General features: G+C 36.6%; 4 protein-coding genes across 4 annotated transcripts in view; 2 read left to right on the top strand and 2 right to left on the bottom strand.

Annotated features, from left to right (window-relative positions):
• LOC134790689 (LIM/homeobox protein Lhx3) overlaps positions 1–14,559 on the bottom strand; it is a 56,914-nt gene extending 42,355 nt beyond the window's left edge. The window contains exon 1 of the mRNA XM_063761588.1: positions 14,040–14,559. Coding sequence (XP_063617658.1) covers positions 14,040–14,172 — 133 coding nt within the window. The 5' untranslated portion in view covers positions 14,173–14,559. The remainder of the gene's footprint in view (positions 1–14,039) is intronic.
• The window catches only part of LOC134790660 (MPN domain-containing protein CG4751), a 211,404-nt gene that overhangs the window by 149,362 nt on the left and 40,716 nt on the right, over positions 1–21,326 (top strand). The window lies entirely within an intron of this gene.
• LOC134790679 (cysteine desulfurase, mitochondrial) overlaps positions 1–21,326 on the bottom strand; it is a 64,872-nt gene that overhangs the window by 23,241 nt on the left and 20,305 nt on the right. The window lies entirely within an intron of this gene.
• Positions 14,765–21,186, top strand: LOC134790627 (uncharacterized). The gene is made up of 5 exons (XM_063761485.1): positions 14,765–15,003; positions 15,468–17,608; positions 17,699–18,748; positions 19,138–20,702; positions 20,797–21,186. The coding sequence occupies exons 1-5, from the start codon at positions 14,809–14,811 to the stop codon at positions 21,111–21,113; spliced, it is 5,268 nt and encodes a 1,755-aa protein (XP_063617555.1). The 5' UTR covers positions 14,765–14,808; the 3' UTR covers positions 21,114–21,186.

Below are 21,326 nucleotides of genomic sequence, written 5' to 3'. Positions count from 1 at the left end.
GAAACCCGCCACACGAGTGACTCGACCCGGTGCAATTACTTTCCGTTTCAAAATTTCACTTTACCGCGTTCTCATCGATAAAAATGGCGCATTGTGCATTGTAATCTATCTAAACGCTGTTTCTTCGAAAACTAAAATATAAAGTAGGTGTCTATATAAAATAGCTTTATATCATGACAATCTAGTTATTAAAACCATAGTGATCTATTACAAACTCTTGTCTACCAATAAATTTCGTCACATAAATGCCCTCGTTATGACATGGAATATAGAAATTATTTATTTGAGTGTTTTTTTACCTATAAATGAATATAGTATATGAAATATGAAACTAGTTTTGTAAGATAGCAACTCAACTAGGTATTCCATAAATTAATTTGACAGCGACCCAGTTTTGAATAATGAATAAACACCATTCATAAATGAAATTTTTCACCCATTTGCTTAAGTGCATATAACATTTTCATGGCTTAATACGTTTGAATGTGCCATCGAGTCAATCGTCATCAATCTGTGAGGGGTGCGGGGTAATGCGTGCGACATATGGCGCGTACGGCGTATACTTCGCTGGTGCCTACTCTTGCGCTTTGTACTAGTCCGTTCCGCTTCGGTGGCGAAGAATGGCCGAAGTGACCCGCACCGACCTTACACGTGATGGCACAAGGGCTGTCCCGTATATTACTTGATTGTGATCTTAGGTCGTGCTTAGTGGTGTAATTAATGCTTTCAAGTATGGGACATTATAGTCAGTACATGGAACCAAACGTAACCAACTAATGGATATTATTAGGGTCTATCTCGAATGCGTTAGTCGTGTATCGCATAATAGCATAAACGAGAAGACAAATCTGAAAATGTAAAAAATAAAAACTTTAAATCAACAAAGAATACTTAAGTACCTCATCATCATCATCATCATCATCATCATCATTTCAGCCTATATACGTCCCACTGCTGGGCACAGGCCTCCTCTCATGCGCGAGAGGGCTTGGGCTATAGTCCCCACGCTAGCCCAATGCGGATTGGGGACTTCACATACACCTTTGATTTGAATTTCTTCGCAGATGTATGCAGGTTTCCTCACGATGTTTTCCTTCGCCGAAAAGCTAGTGGTAAATATCAAATGATGAATGAATGTACCTGCCTATTGAATATTACAAACTCGACTGGACTGGACAAATATATAGTAATTACTTATACTACAACATCCAAAATAGTAACGTTAGTGCCGAATAAGTTACACCATATCCATTCACGATATCTACGACTAGCGATCATCCCGCTACAAAAGCTACAAGTGGTCTTCACTAAACTTTACAACTGTACAATTTACATAGTACTAGGGACCTTTTGTGAAAATCACTTGTATGAACATTGACAAATGTTACATTCAAAGATTCATTGATACTTATCGCTTTTGCCGCATACAGATTTAAATCAGAATGAAAATTACCCGCATCTTCTTGATATTTTGATACAGCTTTTAAACGTTATTTAAATATGAAATAATATCAAGTGATTATTTATAAATATGTTGGAAGAGGTGAAACCCAACCATTTGTGCTTGATACCAGAAATAACAATATTAAAAACCTTGAACAAATGTAGTTGGTAATCTAAAAAACGTGATTAGCTTCGTTTTTATTAGCAGTTATATTATATACTTTAATGGGTACCCATAAACCCATAAGGAAATACGTAATTGATCATTGCAGAAAATCTGCTTAAGTAATACTTGAACGGCCCAGTGCGAATTTGTATCCCGAGCCATAAAAAATACGATGGTTGTGTGAAAATATATCCTTTTTAGGAATATTCTTACACTTATACTTAATAAGCCGAAGTCATTGGCAAGTGGATTCACAGCAGGTCGGTTTACTCCGCGAGGGTGAAGGATTGCGCACGGGGTGGCGCGCTAAGTGCCGGGAGGCCACATGTCGCTCTCGTCGCGCTAATCTGCAGGATTTGCCATCCGATGTCCCTCCATCCTCCGTCCCACTCCCCATCAACCGCGCACGATACATCCATCTCGCCCGCCTCATTGAATATTATTGCTCTATGGGGATTTTGAAAATATGGAGCCGTTTAGCTAAAGCCGTACATTGTATCCATACTGTGGAATTATTCAAACGCGGCTCGTTGCATGTATCAGTTAATGGTATTAGCGATTAGACCGTTTAATCACTCGATTTGCGACTTTATAGCACGGCTTAAGTTATGAGATTGTTTTGTTCTGGTGCATAGTAGAAACGATCAATACTGCATTGTTACACATTAGTATTGCATTATTTGATAAAAGTAGGTACATATCTAATTTAAAATCTGCTAATGTAAGCATTTAGCTACTACATAAAATATGTCAGTGTAATACCTAATTAATACTGCATTAATAAAACATAATTCCACTTCAAATTTGTCCTGTATCAAGTAAATAGGTACGAATTTACTAATAAATTTAATTTCTTTTGTGGAACGATTTTGAAATTTGACAGTACGAGGTCAACTAGTAGATCTCGACATTTCCCGACTTCCTGACCGATATTTACTAATTTATGGTTACAAAATGTAAGTATGTACCGTATATTTACCGAGAGAATTGATATCATTGATATGAATGCTACATCGCAATCATTCAACCAATACCTATAGACCCATTTAAAAATCCGCCCTATGGGTAATATTATGTACCTATACTCTTACTTAGTAAATATCAACTTAATCCCTACTTGTTGATGTCAACATATTTAATACTAAGATATTTAAAAAAATCAGTAAGTCATTTTCTTTACAACAATCGCATAGCTGTCAGCGCTACGCGCCATACGGTAGCTCTACGCGCACATGGCGAATTTGTTTGGATAACCTTGTGTTAAAATTTCATGCAAATTTTCCATAACCTTTATTACAATGGATTAAGGTTGCGATTCGTGTGACAGAGGGAGCTCGACTGCAAATATAAAGCTTTTGTGCGGGCATTGTGGGGACTCGCGCTTGTCATTGCTTCCCTCGCAACCCTAACATCGTTGTATTCCACAGGCCGACGAGCCGACAGGTTAACTTTTGTTATTCCACAATGGCCGTGCATTACAAGTTCGATTGTTAGCACAAATGTGAATTACAGCGCATTTTATTTGCTGGTTATTGATTTGTCAACCTTTCACTGATTTTTCATTTGCATTGTTTCAGAAAAGTTGGAAAAGTTCTTGGATAATTTCAAAGGAAATTAAGGAAAGGAAACTCATTTTGGAACCGAAAAATTTCGATTCCCATAAAAAAATATGAGAATATTCCGAAATTTTTCAATGTGAATTTTTTTAATTTTGGGAACTCTCCGATGGCACATCAGTAACAAATACCATGGTTGTAGTGATTTTTACTTTTGATACGTACCTACCTATGCAAAAAAAGAAGAAATAATAATCAGACACCAAAATATCTTGACTTATTACTTTTCTTTAAATAAAATCCAACACATAATGTGTTTTTTAACGTATACCTAAAGTACATAAAACATAGGTATTATCATTACTTACTTTATTTTCAAATTATATCCTCAATGGATACTGATAACGTCTTTCGAATACGTATTTCTATAATTATACGTGTGGTAACCATAGAGAGTAAATATTTCCTAGCGCATCGCATGCTCCGTAATATCTTTAAAATTCTCATACCGAGGTTCCAGGAGTACGTAAAAACATTCAATTATAGTCAAACTTCGGTATACGTTCCGCATGTATTAAACAAATAGTCCAGGTAAAGGTAGAGTTTCAAATAAAATTTCTTTCCACATTCAGACCAGGTCTCGCCACAGAATTTCCAAGCCACAAAAGAAATAAAAAAAATATTTCTTTATTCAAGCGGCAAGTCAATAGAGGTTTGAGGCATTGCCCTCGAGGTGGTTTCGGGCGGGCGGGGGAGGTGCCTAGGGACGCGTGGTACTCTTCTTGATTACTGAACACCCCCTGTCTACCTCCCCCCACCCCGCAGCCCGGCCCTCTACAATACACGTACACTTACACGTAATATTGTTGCATTTATAACAATATAAATATGTGCGGATACCTTAATAAAGCTTTTGTTTCGTTCCGTGTCATTCAAATACGAGTATATATTTTCCTGTCGATTCAGTTATCTTTGTTATTTTATCGGTTTTACTTAAGTTGTATGATGATCATGCTTAGGTAACTTATAAAAGTTGATTGACCTATTTTGATTGATATAAGCAAATATAAGTAAAGCAAGTTAATCGACTAACCTATATATAAGTCATAAAATGAGCATAAAAGTAGGTCGTCTAATACTAAATTAATAAGCAAATTTATAAGCAAGCTAAAATAACAGCAACGGCAAGTAGGCCAACGAAAAATATGCGATAAAAATTTGCCCGATACAAACCAAAACAAACACTTGAATTTTATCTGTATGTGATTGAATTTGGTTATCTGTCAAACGCGGAATAAATAGTTAATTTTAAGTACGGTTGTTTAAACATAATATTATGATCATTAAATATTGCTGGAACCGAAAAAACACTTCAAAAAGCATATTTTTTAGACACCTGACAGTGACAAGTTCCAACTTCCGAGGGCAGGGCTCTAGAGAGCAGCCTTCCATTCTTGAAGCGGTGGTCTAAGAGCTTTGCCTAGTATAATTTGATCTTTAGGCTCCTTTTGAATATTTGTAATTTGAGATCAGAGATATACTGCTGGTCTTCCAATAGCGCGCCGTTGATTCCACTGCTTACCGAGCGCTACTATCAGAACAACAACACTGCAATTGCGAACCGTTAAACTGAGCATATTCAGAGATCACATTATATCGGGTCACCTAAGCAGAGTGCTTGGTAAGTGTTGCGAGTACGAATACCAGCCCAGAGCAGAGATCTTGAGCCCGGCGGTGCGCAGGTGCCGGCGGCGCTGAGATTGTCCCCATCAAACATTCACGAGCCCCGAACGCCCGTAAAAATACATATTCTAGCAGAAGACCCCGCTTTTAATACTACTCCGTAATGAGCAGCCGAGGTCGGCAGACTCCTTAATGTCCTCTTAACGTGCCGTACAGGTGGATTGTTCGTCTTTATTAAACGGTTTACGACATTAGCGGAGTACCTACTACTTGAAAATGTAATTTTATGCCTCTAATCTAATGTATTGATTAATATAAGGGACAAGTGGGTCATTCTTGTTTAAAATAGCAACAGAAGAGTATATATCGTGATTCGTCGGTGATTTATTTCAGTTTCTACATAAAGTATATCGGCTTGCTGTTTTTGGGAAAAACTGAGAAGAGGAACTATCACTGACATTTAGTTTTTCTGACATTTGAAAATTAGAACCCATCTATGGTCGAACCTATGTTACTCAAATGTTACCGTTTAAAATCGTCATCTGTTTTAAAGTAGGCAAGACGTAACAACGCGTCTGAATGACACGAATGACATAATAATTATTTTAATTTTCTTAAATTATGTATAAGTAAATCAGACAATCAGAAAGTTGATTACCTACTTACACCCTACACGCGAAATATGTCATAAGAATGAAACTCAAAAATTTACAACAATTAGAATTACTCACGGTCATGCCTAAATACCAGTCTCTATTTTAGCTGGCTTCCACCCACAGTGAATTTAAACAACAATGAAAGTCAAAAAGCAGCTACCATAATAATTTACCGCGCTACCCTAAATCTCCCGTCGACAGACCCATACGGTGCGCCCGCGTTGTTTTCATATCTATTTATTAGGGAGAAAACATGCATGGTCAATAATCATTAACCGGAGTATTTTATTAATTTTGTATAATAAATAGGTTAGCTTTATGAACGAAGCCAAGGCAACGAAATAAAAAAAAACATGTTTAAATAAACATTTTATATTCATGGAGAATCACGTTTCAATACACCACATCACCCTGATCCTTGTGCCATCGTATAACTCTTGTTTAAAACAATGTTGGAATAGCAAATCGTCACCTACAAATGTTTCATATTTATTTATAGTGTTTAATTTGTCTGTAAGTACTTGGTTACTGCTATGGGTAGATACTTAAATATTGTTTTATACCAGATGCTTTTAAAGTACTTAAGTAATTTATGCTCCCTTCAATCTACAAATTAGACTAATGTTTTTTTTATATTCTATCTCGTAACTAACTTACCTACATAGAATCAAGTTGTTGAAATTTTCCAATAAAATTTAATTTGATCAAAATCTATAACTGAAAATTAGAGCAACTCCGGTAGAAATTTGAGCAAAACTCACAAATTAATTTCCCACCCGAATACCTACTAACATCCCTAAGCCCGTGCGCAGTCGGCTCGCTCCTCTGATTGATTAAAACGTTAACAAAGGGCTAAAGCTGATCACTGTGAGCTTTATACAGAGAAGCCCTTTATATTCAAGCAATCAAAGAACTCCCTACAACAGCTCCATCGAAAATTATGGCTTTCCGGCAAATGTTCTTTGTCTGGAAAAATTAAACGAATCGAAACGTGACTTCAATTATGTTTTTGGAAAACAAATGGAGATAGAATAGCGTGATATGCTCTCGTGTTTGTAGAGCTTCTACCGTTTGAGACTAATAAGAGATCACTTGGGTCTCGTTCATATTTGTTTAGGGACAAAACAAAGAATAAGACGTTTTTGTTTATCATAGGTCTTTTAAGGGGATAGTGAACTATAATTTAAAGTTTAAACTCAAATCGACATTAATTCAGGTAGGTACTTTGATTAACATTTTTAAATTAGGTAGGTATACTAATATGTATTTAAAACACTTTACAAACCTGTGCTAAATATATTAAAAAGTCGAGAAGGCCTTTCAATGTCTATAATACACGAACGGTAATAGTAGACCTTTATGGGTTTACGGAAACTTTTTTGAGCTAAAATAACTCTCATTTCTTATCTTTGTAAGCAGATATTTTTGAATGAGGCATTCCAAGTATGATAGAAATTAAATAGTAATTAAAGAGCAATAGTCTTTTAATTCCTAATACCGGTATACACAAGACGTAATCGGTAGCATGATCAGGTGGGCTGAGGTGCGCCGAGGGGCGAAAGCCGACAGATGTCGCCCCCCGCCGAGCGGATGATGACTCCAAACCCTCCGGCTATAAAAATTGTTGATGTTTCAGATATACCCGCGTGACCAGATACGAGCGTGGGTAATTACCACCGATATGCGCAGCAAAATATGGAGCAGCTTTTCTTACTAAATGTACGAGTACCTACTATGATTATTTTCATTATACCTATACCTAAAGCCCATTCCACTCTACGCGCACGAGTGTGGAGCGGGCTTAATGCGATGTGTTCGTTTTAAAGTTTTAAATTATTTTGTGACAACGACTTCATACAAGTCGATACGGGTAAACGAATGAAACGCATAAGACAAAATACAAAAAAAAAAATATTATGTATGCCAATATATTAAAATTCGATTAGGCTGTAATAAATTAAGTCCCACATAATATTTAAAATAATGTTTTAGTTAAATAAGTCAGAAATATGGCAAAATTTTTTATACTACGTCGGTGGCAAACAAGCATACGGCCCACCTGATGGTAAGCAGTCTCCGTACCCTATGGACGCCTGTAACTCAAGAGATGTTACATGCGCGTTGCCGATTGATTGAGAAATTTTAAATTTTTAGAAGTCGATTAAAAAGAAGCTTAAGCCTACTAATGTTACTATGTATATGACATAAACATATTTAAATTGGTTGCGTAATTAAAACATATGTTATAAGTGCACTGATAACATGATAACAATGATAACACGTTTAAATCGGTTCAGGTAACAGAACACGTGTGAGTGCCACCGCACCGGAAGGAAGCGATTGGCGTCGCACGCGTCGCCACGCGCCGCTTCCGGTCCTAATGTGATAATATAATAGGAGACGTCTCCGGACTCTTCACGAATTAGTTGTTTTACTGTTGAACCAACATTTTCTCACGCCTTTGATATTGTGGGAATTTGATAATTACCTACCTTTATTTTAAACGTCAAACTTCTATGAAATTATACCGTATAAATAACCTTGCGCTGCGTGTGCTATCACAATCGATGCAGACTTGTCTTGGTCTAACTCTACCTATCTTCAAAACTAAAACACGTCATATTTCAGCCAATCGTCGTTTGGTAATTTGTCAGAATATTATTTAGGGTTCATATACTCCTAATTTTTAGGGTTCCGTACCCAAAGGGTAAAACGGGACCCTATTACTAAGACTCCGCTGTACGTCCGACTGTCACCAGGCTGTATCTCGTGATCTGTGATAGCTAGACAGCTGAAATATTCACAGATGATGTATTTCTGTTGCCGCTATAACAACAAATACTAAAAACAGACTAAAATAAAGATTTAAGTGGGGCTCCCATACAACAAACGTGATTTTTGACCGAAGTTAAGCAACGTCGGGCGGGGTCAGTACTTGGATGGGTGATCGTTTTTATAGATAATGGTACGGAACCCTTCGTGTGCGAGTCCGACTCGCACTTGGCCGGTTTTTTACCGATATTTTCGAGGAAAGTATGCAATAAAATAACATGCTTTCGTTTGGTTATCATTGAAATTTGATGGCTTTATTTTATGAATACTAGGTCGTTTTTTTATATTTTTCTATTTAGAAGTTTATAAACTGCTTTATACAAAATCATCTTCGATGGCTTTGTATCCTTAACCCCTGGAACGCCGAACCGACAAACGTACTTGTACCCGTCAGATGCCTAGTGCCGGATCCGTCCCATCCCCCTCAAATGCCGGATAGGCTCGCGTACGTGCACCCGTCAACTGCCGCGATAAAAAAAAAGTGCTATTGTGCAAATGATATAAAACTCTATTTGTAAGTGTTTAGATCTCAAAATTGTAAAAATATAATACAATAAATTTGGTGACTGATAAGGCACAAGGCAGTTGAGACACTTTGTACAGATCTGGGACTAGGCAGTTGACGGGTACAAAAATTGAAGACCCTCCGGCAGTTGACAGGACTGGTACGGATATGGCACTAGGCGTCCCAAGGGTTAACCAAAATCATAAAACTCATCGCAGGTACTAATAAATTCGACTAATGCGGTGACGCGGTTCAGTAGGTGTAGGTAACCTACCTAGTTACTAGGCAAATTTCTCAAATATTAAATCATAAATTCACAATTCCCACGCCAAAGTAATACAACGCAATTGTTGACTGATACGCGCATTTCAAATTACACTACAATAACAATTATTACTTTTCATACAATGTAGTTTAGTGAAATAATAACCGTAGGCCGCCGGCTAAACGCGCCCTAACCGAGTAATCATAGGCTTTCAAATGATTTTGTATTAGTAGGGGTTCTTTCCAAGGGAAAGTATTGATAAACCGATGTAATCCACGTTAGTTGGTGGTTAATCTCTGTCCTATTATAATGAAATTCCACCTACAAATCTGATGTGAACTACAAATCCAAAGGAAAATATTAAAGTCCGTTCATTATTTTCATATTTATTTAGGGTTGCTTAAAGTAATTAGGGACCTATACATACACCAACCCAATTTTTTTCTTTGTAACGTAGGTGATTATGTATATGTATGACTGTACTTTTAACTAACATATTAAACCACTTTTTTTGGAAAGTCGAATGCCTAACAATGCCCATTAGCCGAATGACCAAGTCACGTGGTTTGTTTATTTTTAAATCTATTACGTACCATAATAAATAGACTCTAACCTGGTAAATACTTATTATAAAAATATATAGTGGATGTTATAAACCATCAAGGTAAACTAGTTTCAGTAACAATAGAATTACGTTATAACTAGACGTAGATATACAAACACTAAATGAAAATAAACACTATACTTAGGTCTCTAAACACTAAATGAAATAGATAAATAGTCCATTTATAGACTTAAATGTATATTTTTTAAGCCACGCGGCACTTGTTTGCACAATTTGCTAAGTGCAACGTTATCGGAATAATAGGAGCCGGTCATTACCTTGTCTGGCGTTAAAATCAAAAAGCGCTCATCGACGCTCCTACAACTGTGAAGAGCACTTAACTTGATTACTCGAAGCCCGATGGTGTGTCAGTGAAAGCCCATACTGTGCCCATATAAAGTTGAGGCACGGGCACACCGCCACCGCCCCGCCGCGTGCGCCTCAAAACCCTGACACGTGTCGACGGCCAGTAATTGTAGCGTACGATATGAACATCGTTTTTAAAAAAGGGATTCTAAATGTAGTACTGTCATATTGATAATAATATTCAAAATAGAGTAGGAACTTCTTTCTTGGTAATGGTATGGGAGTAGATTATCTACCTGCAGACCCTATGCAAGCGATAAGGTTTAGCCAATATCGATAGGATAAAGCCAAACGTGGAATCAAGCATAATAGGTACACCAACCTAACCACACAGAAAAAAAAAGTTCTTCAACCAAGCAATATATGTATATTATTTGTTTTAAAGATCTTGACGTGTTTCCTTATATTAAGTAAACTTGAAAATGTCATCGTCTAAGAAAAATGTCTGTTATAGATCTTGGGACAAAAACTACTTTCTTGAATCAAAAAATCAAATAAAAATTATTTTTGATTCAATTTGTATGTCTTGACCCAAGACTTTCAATATTGAATTCTGAGATTTTAACAGTTTTTAACATTTAGTGAGATTATCTTGGTCCAAGGTATTGTATATCTCGCATGAAGATATGTATGTATATCATTTGTGTAGATACATACCTGGTTCTTGTTTCAAAAATAATGTTTTTTGGTAAAACGTAAAACGTAAAAATTGGCGTTTGCGCCCGTTCATCTTGTGAGCAATATTTCAATAAGACTAACAAAAGGTTAACTGAACAGTAGCACCAAGTTAGCGACCTTATCTTTGTCTCACTTATGCTGAGCCATATGACATTATTTTTTTGCTGAAAAAAGTATTGCACTCACTTAAAATATTGTCTACTAGACAAATCAATGAAGACGTTATACGCAACATTCGTTATTTTGTAGTTGTTTCCTGGCTACGATGTTTTAGTGCAACTAAATAATTTAACCTCTTATTTTATATTAATATTCAGTATAATAACATTGGTATTCAATAAGATTAAAAACTAAAATTAAAAACTACCTAAAATTAAAAACTAAGATTAAAAACGAAATTAAAATAAGTCTAAAAAAGGCCCCCGCGGCATTGTGCCAAAGATACTGGCAGCATTCCCTCGCTGAATGGCAATACTAATGCGTTGCGAGAGAAAGCTGCCAGCTGTTTTAGTTGTACATACCTATATTTAATTTTTAAATATTAAAATTGATAATTATTTAATAATATCCTGACTGGCTAATTTTTGAAACTTCATTTAGGTTCCATACCCGAAGTTGTACCCATGTCACACGCAATGTTTATGTATTATGTGGACCTTGGCGCCACATTTAACGGACTACTAACTACGTCAACCAAATTAAAGATATTGCCTAGTATAGTACATTTTGCAACGTGGGGGGTAAGTGAAATTTTGGAGACGAGGGTTTTTATTCCCGACAGCCGCAGGCTGGAGGGCATCAGATCGATCGATGGCACAGATCTATCCGGCATTCAGCCGCGATTGAAAATAGTGTAAAAATATTTTAAACGGGTATTAAATGAATCAAATTAAATATTTAAAACATAAACAAAAATATTAAGTAATATATGTACGTCGGTATTTTAAAAGTAAAACTCTCTTATACATTGACTTTAAACAAAGTATTTTACTTATAACCTGCATGGTTTGTATGAATTAGTGACATAATTTTTAAAAAAAGCCATAACTCCCTAGGGAGTTATAGCTTTTTTTTTTACAATCCATAACTCTCGCGGGAACAATAATATATGGGCTTTTGTCCTTCATTATACACCTGTATGAAAAGGTTTTTTTCGAGTAAATGTGATGAAAATTACATTATATAACTACGTATAGATAGGTTATACTCATACATGAGGTTCACAAAAAATACTTCCATATTTATTTAATTACCTACAAACGAATATTTTTGTTGTTTAATTTTAGCATAATACGATTCATTCTTGTTACACTCTATGTTGAACATAAGCTCGTCTCTTTCCCTTAAGGTATGCGGGAGTTCGCATTTATCGTTTTACTAGGCGCGATTCGGGAAATGAATTAGAGATTAACTAGATACGATATAGTAAAGATATGTGACGTCCCACGGGTAAAGGTACTTACCTTATGGCGGTTGGCGCTTTCGCTATTATTAACAGCGCTCTAATATTATTGCGGCGCTATGCGACGTAAGCGCCAGCCGCCATAAGGTACCTTTTGCCGTGGCACGTCACATATCTTTACTATTTCATATCTAGTGAATCTCTAATTCATTTCCCAATCGCGGCGCCAGCCGCCATAAGGTACCTTTTGCCGTGGAACGTCACATATCTTTACTATATCGTATCTAGTTAATCTCTAATTCATTTCCCGAATCGAGCCGTAAAGAGCAACTGTACAATGTGTACAATTTAAGAGCTTAAATTTTGGAACGCCTATCTTCTGTTATGTTAGAACACTTAGAACATTGTAGTTGACTAGTATATTATTGGCACATTCTACTACACGTCTTTGATTGGAGTATATACATTGTACAAGGAACAGGAAGAACTATGTTGGTAATGACCCTGGCGCAGTTAGTGAACAGCTTTTAGTTATATTTCATTTTCGTTTGCTTAAGATGGAACGTACCGGTTTATAGTTTATACTGGATTATAAAGGAACATATCTGCATATCCATCTAGTTAGAGTGGCACCAAGAAAAGTCTGCAGCGGTTTTGATAGCCCACGCAGTGTAAGTGTTATTTATACGTCATAATTTCATAGAAGTTTGACGTTTAAAATGACACTTGCACTGCGTGGGCTATCAAAATCGCTGCAGACTTTTCTTGGTCTGACTCTACTCGTACCATGACAACCGTTTTAACTACTATAGGTAGTAAAGGCGCCACGCCACTGTTCGCGCAAAAATGATAAATAGAGTTAAACCAAGAAAAGTCTGCAGCGATTTTGATAGCCCACGCAGTGCAAGTGTTATTTATACGTCATAATTTCATAGAAGTTTGTTTTCTTGTTCTAACTCTAGGTACCTTTCTGTCTTGTCGCTTACTGTTACCTAAGTAGTATCTTTTTCATGATATAGGAGGCAAACGAGTAGACGAATGGCCAGCTGGTAATCGGTTACCGTCGCCCATGGACACCCGCAACACCAGAGAGGTTGTAAGTGCGTTTCCGGCCATTGGGATGGGAGTGCGCTCTTTTCTTTAAGTTCTGAAGGTGGTATCGGCCCGGTAATACGACAGTGGTTTACTTTATATCATAATCTCATTATTAGTCATTATACTTTATGATAATTATGATTATGAAAATGCGAGCAAGTAATCTACTTTGCTAAAAACTGTTATCAGTTGTGTCTTACTTGAAAACATATCCTTTAAAGCATTTCTTCTTACTTAGGGTTTTCTCATAAAATAGAATAACTAGGTACCTATATTTAATGTTATGTGTTATAACATTGTAGTTGCCTAGTATATTATGGTACATTCTACTACACGTCTTTGATCGGAGTATAGTACAAGGAACAGGAAGAACTATGTTGGTAATGACCCTGGCGCAGTTAGTGAACAGTTTTTAGCTATCTTTCATTTTCGTAAAGTAAAAAATCCTAATTTTAGACAATTTTTATTAGCATCCTAAGAATTTACCAAAAACTAGGTAAGAACCTAAATACCTACATCAGGTCAGCTCGACGTTCGACGACCATTCACTGTGTAGTTCCAACGACCCTTTGATTTGACTACTTAACTTACTCAATATCCGGTTAAAGCAGTGGTGGGCAAACTTTCTTCATGGGGGGCCAGAAAGTTTAGAAAATTTAAGTGGAGGAATTGTAGCCGAAATTTATTTTGATTTGTGATAGGACCGGCGGCGGTCCAGATAAAATCCATTCGCGGGCCGGAGATGGCCCGCGGGCCGTACTTTGCCCACCACTGGGTTAAAGTCTCACCTTCTAGCGCCTTGTTCCTCGCGAGCAGTGCCAACAGAACATCAGGAGGCGGCGGATCCAGCGGGTGCATGGTTTCTAAAGCGTCCATCTGCCCTGCACGAGACACGCACTCAACGTCACCGTATCCTTCCATGAATGCACTATGTCCGTAAACACAGCTCCACTCTACAAGCCATTCCGTTGCAGAAACAATGTTTTGGATCTAATACTGCATCAAAACGGCGCGGCATCGGCGGCGGGCGTCCCGGCGCGCTACAAAGCCCCACGTGGCAGCGCCGCCCACGCTCGCTTGGCGCCGACGCAGACTACTCGTCACCGCCCTGCTACCTCCCATTGAGAAGTCATTTTTTACCCCCTGAATCTGATAAACCCCTAGGCTGGCGGGGTAGCGGGCAGCTCCCCCGCCCCGAACTAATTTGGCGGAGTCGTACGACACACCCCCGGTGCTTACATCCATCTACAATATTACTGCAGCACGTTATCCCGTTCGCGAGGGCACTTCGTTTCTATTCATCTGGTATCCTTGTGAAGAAAGAAACTCCAAATTATAGCGATCGTTATTCAATTATGAAGTTTTAAAATGTAACCTATATATTTAAAAACCTAATATCATACTCATTTAAAAAATGTAAAACAGCTTTAGTTTTAAAGAGGTTAAATAGAAATAATGACAAATGTTTTGACTTATTGATTATCTATTTATAACATTATGTCATTTATTCTATCTTGTACCTTTTTTTGTGCGTATTGTTGTTTTTAGAGGATGTAAATGTATAAAGTGACTAAATATCAAACCGACATGTTGCCATGCGATGATTTTCACCCGGACAATGTTTACAATCGGTTTGAAGTGGTCGAGGTGCCTACTTCGTTTGTAGAGTTATCGACATCGATCGATCTGGACGTAGGGATAGATCTCAATACATCTGCCTACTTTAAAACGACCTGCAACGGTTTACTGATGGTAAGGCATAACCTCATCTCATATAATACTCGAAGTAATAGAGGCTGTGGGATAGGGATTATGTCTCATATAGAAGCACACACATACACACATACCTATATTATTGAAAATGTGAGCCTATTATTATTAAAATGGTAACTGCATAGATTAACAGTGACAAAGTATGAAAATATTGACACAATCTTCAAATGTCTATGAAAATAAATAATGTTTATTGTGGTACTCCCACACTTTGTCACGTCATAGTCAGTGGAGGTAGCTTAGATGGACTCGAGAACTTGCTCAGAATAAGGAAATTAGTTAAGGTCGAAAATGTCTTCGCAATCGATTAATTGTGGGCAGGTGACTGTTGATTAAACTAATAATTTTCAAAAAAATTACTTTCACTACTAATTTTAACTTACCTACAAACAATTTCCTAACTTTGTTTATTATATTTAATGATAATGACGCTTATTTTGTAGAAGTTTGAGGATGCTCGCGACGTGTCTCCGTCACATAGAGCCTACAAGATCGAGCAAATTAATAATAAAGTCATTAAAATAATTTTTAATCCCATTAACGAATGCATTACCAAAGCAAAGCACGATAAAGAGGGAAATCAACTCGTGTTTGACCTCCGCTTCATACGCATAGATGGTACTCGATGCTGTAATAAAGAATTTCACTCAGAAATAGGACGTTACTACATTTGCGGTCACTATGAATATTGTGACATAACGCACTATCCCCATGTAGTGGATTTTGGAGATGTGGCCATGAATACCGCTGTGACCAGACATGTACGAATTAAAAACAACTCAAACGTGATAGCGGCTAAATTTTATTTCATGAAGGCCACAGGTTTCTTCGTCACTCCGGCTAGTTTTACGATAGCACCGAATGCTTGTAAATGCATCACTATTTCTATAAAGCCCGTGTGTTTAAAATTTAAACACTGTTGTACTTTCAAGATAAAAAATCCCGACGATGAGTTCATTGAGTCGTCTACAGATAAAAACTCTTTGACATATAATATAAATGTAAAGTTGGATGTGATACCTTATAAAAAACAAAAGATAGTAATTGTGGAATCATTGCACAAACTAGTTGAACCTGAAACTAAATACACTTACGTGGGTGAAGAGATAGAAAAGCATTTAAAACAAAAAGCCAAGGCTATGGAGTTGTGGCAGCTATTCAACGCGTCTAAAAGAATAGTTCCCACAAAAGAAAAGTTTTGTACTGGCCCTGTTAGATGTTATTCAGAAGAATCGGCAAAAATAAACCTAACACAAAACAGAAAATACAATTTTTGCAAAAGACCTCCAAAACAGATAAACACATATGACGTTTTCAATGTTTTTATTTTGCCCTTCTCCATTGATTTTGGAAGAGTTGGTGTAGATACCTATGGTGAGGATAATATAACCATAATAAATAATACAGATTACGATATCGCCATAAATTTATGTAAAGATGATTACATCGTTTATACAGAAAACAAAGTTCGAAACTTAAAGCTGAGACTCGTGCCATTTACAGAAGCAAGGGTAACGGTTCTACGACGAGGTTTTGTGGAAGGCTTAGTGAAACAAACATTTGATTACACGATAGATAACAAATATTATCGCAAGCATCCATATACACTTCAAGTGGAAACTCCGACGGTGTTGGTCCAAGACAAATGTTTAAAGTTCGGTATGGTCACTAATGAAAGTTTCATTATTTCTGTACCATTTAAAATATCCAATTATTTTAATGTTCCTGTAACAGTTCACTGGGAAGGTATAACTACCGACGCTCCTTTTGAAATAATACCAAATAGAAGTTTAATCCCAAGTCGCACTTCAAAGATGTCTGACGTCATTTATACTTGTAAACATACAAAATCAAAAGTACACGAAGTAGATTTATTCGCAAATGATAAAAAAGTGATTCCGGTCGAATTAAGTGTGATTACAAGAAAACTATCTATCAAGTTTTTACAACAAACTGTGCAGTTTAAAGATATTGCTCTAAATTTAGAAACAGTTGAAAGAGTTAAACTCGAAAATTCCTCTAGAGAAGTTGCTGTTTTTTATGTAATTGAACCTCTAATTCCTGGTCTCAAGATAGAACCAATGAGTGGAGCAATACGACCTAAGATGATAATTACATTTGAAATCATAGTTCAAATAGCCTGTGTCTTGGAATTTGCATTTGATATTTCTGTTAAAATAAACAATAAAGAAATTTTGATTTTGCCGGTAAGTGGGAATGTCTTGGAGCCCAAAATAATAATATCTCCGAAAAATGTTTACTTGGCTCGAATACCATGTAATATGGTAACGTATGTACCAATCATTTTTCAAAACCTCGGTACGTTACAAAGTGTTATTGAAGTTATAGACACAGGTGACGACAATATTTTCAAAGTATATATAGCTGTAGGAAATGAAAAACAGAGAATTTTTAAATTTTGCGTCGAAGCTGGCCAGTCCAGGACTGTGTTCATAAGAGTCTATGATGTGTTTCGCCGGGAATATGAGATGTATCTTCCCTTTAAAATAAATGGATTACTTGGCCCTCCAGATCATAGAGCTTCAAGTACAGAACTTCGACATTACATTGGGGAACACGAAGAGTTAGTATTTAGTATGAAAACGTATTCAACTTTTCATCAATCTTCAAAATCATTAAAACTGTATTAAAATGTACATTTTCATAATTTCAGGCAATATGAAAATAACTCCAAAGTGAAACTAAAGAGCTTGAACAAAGATATAAGTTTTTGTCGAATAATTGGGGTAATAACTGTACCCTGGATACAAATATCTGTCGATGAATTCGAAATGGACTATGAACCCAATGGAAATAATACCATAGAGTTTACTATTACAAATATTTCTAAATATTATTTGTATGTAGCAATATTAGCGACCAAACTGGCGCCTAGTTTCAGTTTGAACTTACAAAAGTCAGACAATTCTATAATAACCGACACTCACATAAAATTTGAATTAGACCGAGGAAGGGATGCACAATTGTCTGTAAAATTTCATCCCAAAGGACGTGGTAAACATGTGGCAACCGCGTTACTGTATTTGGATAAACAAATGACGATACCATATTACAATCTTACCTTCATAGGGAGAAAGCAAACTCCGATCATGACACCAAGCACTTATAGAATAATATTTCCACCTTGCCAAGTACGGACTAGTATTCGACGGACATTTACTGTAATGTTAGAAGAAGAGTCGACGTTAGATCGGTTTTATTTTGTTTCAAAAGAAGAGAGTAGTGTAACAACAAACTTTATCTCATGTGAAATAATTAACAATTCTCAAGAAATTCATACAGTTGTCACAGTCGAAGTTATAATTTTTAGTGAAAATCAATCTTTCAAGGATTTCATACTGAGTGTTTGTCATGAATGCGGGTCGGGTTGTGACATTGAACTCAGTTTTTGCTTTACATATTGTCCTCTAACACTGCACTCTAACTTTTTGGTACAACCAGAAGATCATCCATATCCATATTTTCCTTTGGATACACAACGAGATCTTTATGAGTACATGAACATCTGCGTAGATTTTCTCGAGAAGTGGATGTTTCAACAAGGATTTCGTAGAGATCTGTATCCCGTGATACCTGATACATTTCATGCTATATCATCATCACTTACTGCCGCTGGTACAAAAACAAAAGGAATGAATGTCTCATTCCTATGTTTTATCAGAAGGGCTGCCGGTCCCTTAATGAAACACATACATAAGGTGTCGTAAGTATCAATTTTACTCGTTTATCCAAGCTTCGTACCTACCTCAAAACGAAAAAAGAACCCCCTAAAGGAGGACTCTTTGGTCCCATCTGTTTGTAATAAAAATCAAGATCTTCTATCCACGTTCGTATATGCCACAAATTTCCTATAAAAATCGAAATATTAACAACCTTCAGGGTACCTCATATAAAATACAATATCATGTCCTAAAGACAGGTAAGGGAATTCATCTTCCATCAAAAAAATGCGTTTCACCTAGTTATACGGAAATGCCGGTGTTTGAGTCTGGCTCGAACTTGGCCGGTTTTTTTCTATTTAACTCAATAATCATTTACATCTAGTAGATAACATATACTTAATTATTCATACAATCTCGATTTACTTTTCAGAGGATCCGGCGTAGATGAATCTTTCAGAAGCGTTAAAGAAATACATGACACGTACAAAGAAGTAATTAATTTATTGAAATATCGAGGCGTGCAATTATGGGGGTTACAGGCAAAGTTTTTGCTAAGTTACGAACAGTTCAGCTTATACTGTGAATATGTTGCTCCAACATGCAACTCTGACATTATATTGATTCAAGAGCTGCTAGCTGATATCAGTCTTTTTAAAAGATTAACTAAACAAAGTTGGGTCGACTTCGTTTTGCAGAGCTACAAAGCTTTCATTATGGACAGTTGTTTTTTTGAGTGCGTGTGCGTAACATTGCAACCTCGAGATGTGGTTGACATCTTGATAGGTTGGTATAACGAGCAAATCCGAAGTCGACATTACAATTTACGTGGTAAAGATAAACCAGTAAAATTGATTACTAATATAACCTCAGACTTATCCGACGGCATTGCAGTTATATCGGCAATTATGAATAATTGCTCGTTTTTGAAGGATTATTTTGCCATATTCTCTGAAGTTAATGAAGAAGAACCTGAAAGTGGCATCATTAATAATGCCTGTTTAATTATTGAGACACTTAACCAACTCAAAATTAATTTCCCTATTACCAGTAAAGACTTTCTGAGCCCAAATTTCTTGCAGATGCTCTTTTTTTCTATTCATTTATTTGTTGCTTTGCCTATGTTTATACCAAAAGGTTACGTTCAATTTAATCCTCCGATATTGAGGACTTCAACTAGACAAGTGGCAATAAGTACTACAACGCAAGAATCTTTGATTCTGAATTTTAGCATACTGAACAACAACAAAAATAACTTTGCCGTTGAAAAATCAACTACTGGAGATAATAACAAGAAATTGTATGTATCCATAAAATACACAGCATGTTTCGTCGAGGAACAAAATGCTATTCTCCTTGTGCATGGTTACAATAAGACGAGAATTTTTGATACTTATATCATATTTACGCTCCATGGACTAATAGGTGCATTAATTCCTCACCGAAAATGTAGAGTTACCGGACCTCTGTATCGGCCTAACAAAGTTGACGTTCTAGTCTGCTCACCATTTTTTTCTGCTGGTACATATAAATTGTATATAACTGATACGGAACCTACAATTCCGGTCAAGTTTGAAGAGAATACGAGACCAAAATTTTATGTTCAACGGCTGTGTCTTATAGATAAAGAAATGTATTTGCCGGGGTTGCCAAAAGACTGTGGTTCAGAGGTTCCAGAACATAAGCTATATATGCAAATAAATTGTTTAAGCGCTCAAGTAGGCAATAGCTGGATTTGGTTCAGAGGTGAACAAGGCGCTTTCTTTATAAAAGTGACAACACAGCCTCGCTGGGACTCGCCATTAGACACGATACAAGCCAGCTACAGCTGGCCTGCAGACTCCTGTGGCTCCGGCCGCTGTGGTGAATCGTACGAATGTTACCGAACCACGACACTTATGATTCCACATCGTAATGAGCTGATGGTTAAGGCCTTACGATATGCTTTAATTGAACATGCATCGCCTGTAATGATCAACTTATTTGATAATCTTATTGGTATGTTACCCAAATAAGCATGTTTTAAATGTTCATTCACATGGTTTAACATTTGGGTCTCTAGTGAAGAAATTTAACTAATAATGAATTTCAGATTCTTCTACGGGAAAAATGATCTTGGAAATGTTACTAGCCGATGATGGAACGAATATGTCGGATGTGCGTCATATTCTTCAGAACGAAATTGGTTACCACGTATCATCGCGCGCACTGAGTCCCCGGAATCATTATGTGAAACTGGCCCAGCATACATCGGCGGTACTTGCTTTGCCAGTCAGCATACCAGAGGAATCTGAAATAAATGAAAAGCATAATCTTATCCTCACATCAGATTGTGGAATGGACATACGCACTTACAGAATATTTTTTATTAATAACAGCCAAGTAGTGACTCGTGACGTCTCAATGTAAGTTACATTTATGTTGCTTGTTAACATGTTTGCAATATTTTATTTTATTGTGTATTTATTAAATTATTTCTGATTTAAATAAATTACATTCATTTTGATATAATCTCTAATAGCCGATGGTGCTGGGCCTAAAATACGGCGTTGCGTGACCAAGAGATTTTTCTTTGGCAGGATTGGTCCTTAGGACCCAAGGATGGATTTAAGAAGTGGAGCC

This window comes from Cydia splendana, chromosome 5 (assembly GCF_910591565.1).
Source record: "Cydia splendana chromosome 5, ilCydSple1.2, whole genome shotgun sequence".
Classification (NCBI taxonomy): domain Eukaryota; kingdom Metazoa; phylum Arthropoda; class Insecta; order Lepidoptera; family Tortricidae; genus Cydia; species Cydia splendana.
Note: the sequence above shows the minus strand (reverse complement) of the source record. Positions and strands in the feature narration are given on the sequence as shown.

What these genes read in the sequence shown, in the direction of transcription:
- LOC134790627 (XM_063761485.1), top strand. Translation starts at nt 14,809, where the DNA reads ATGTATAAAGTGACTAAATATCAAACCGACATGTTGCCATGCGATGAT. An exon ending in CCTGCAACGGTTTACTGATG is followed by an intron (nt 15,004 to 15,467) that starts GTAAGGCATAAC and finishes CTTATTTTGTAG; the next exon opens with AAGTTTGAGGATGCTCGCGA. An exon ending in AAACACATACATAAGGTGTC is followed by an intron (nt 18,749 to 19,137) that starts GTAAGTATCAAT and finishes TTTACTTTTCAG; the next exon opens with AGGATCCGGCGTAGATGAAT.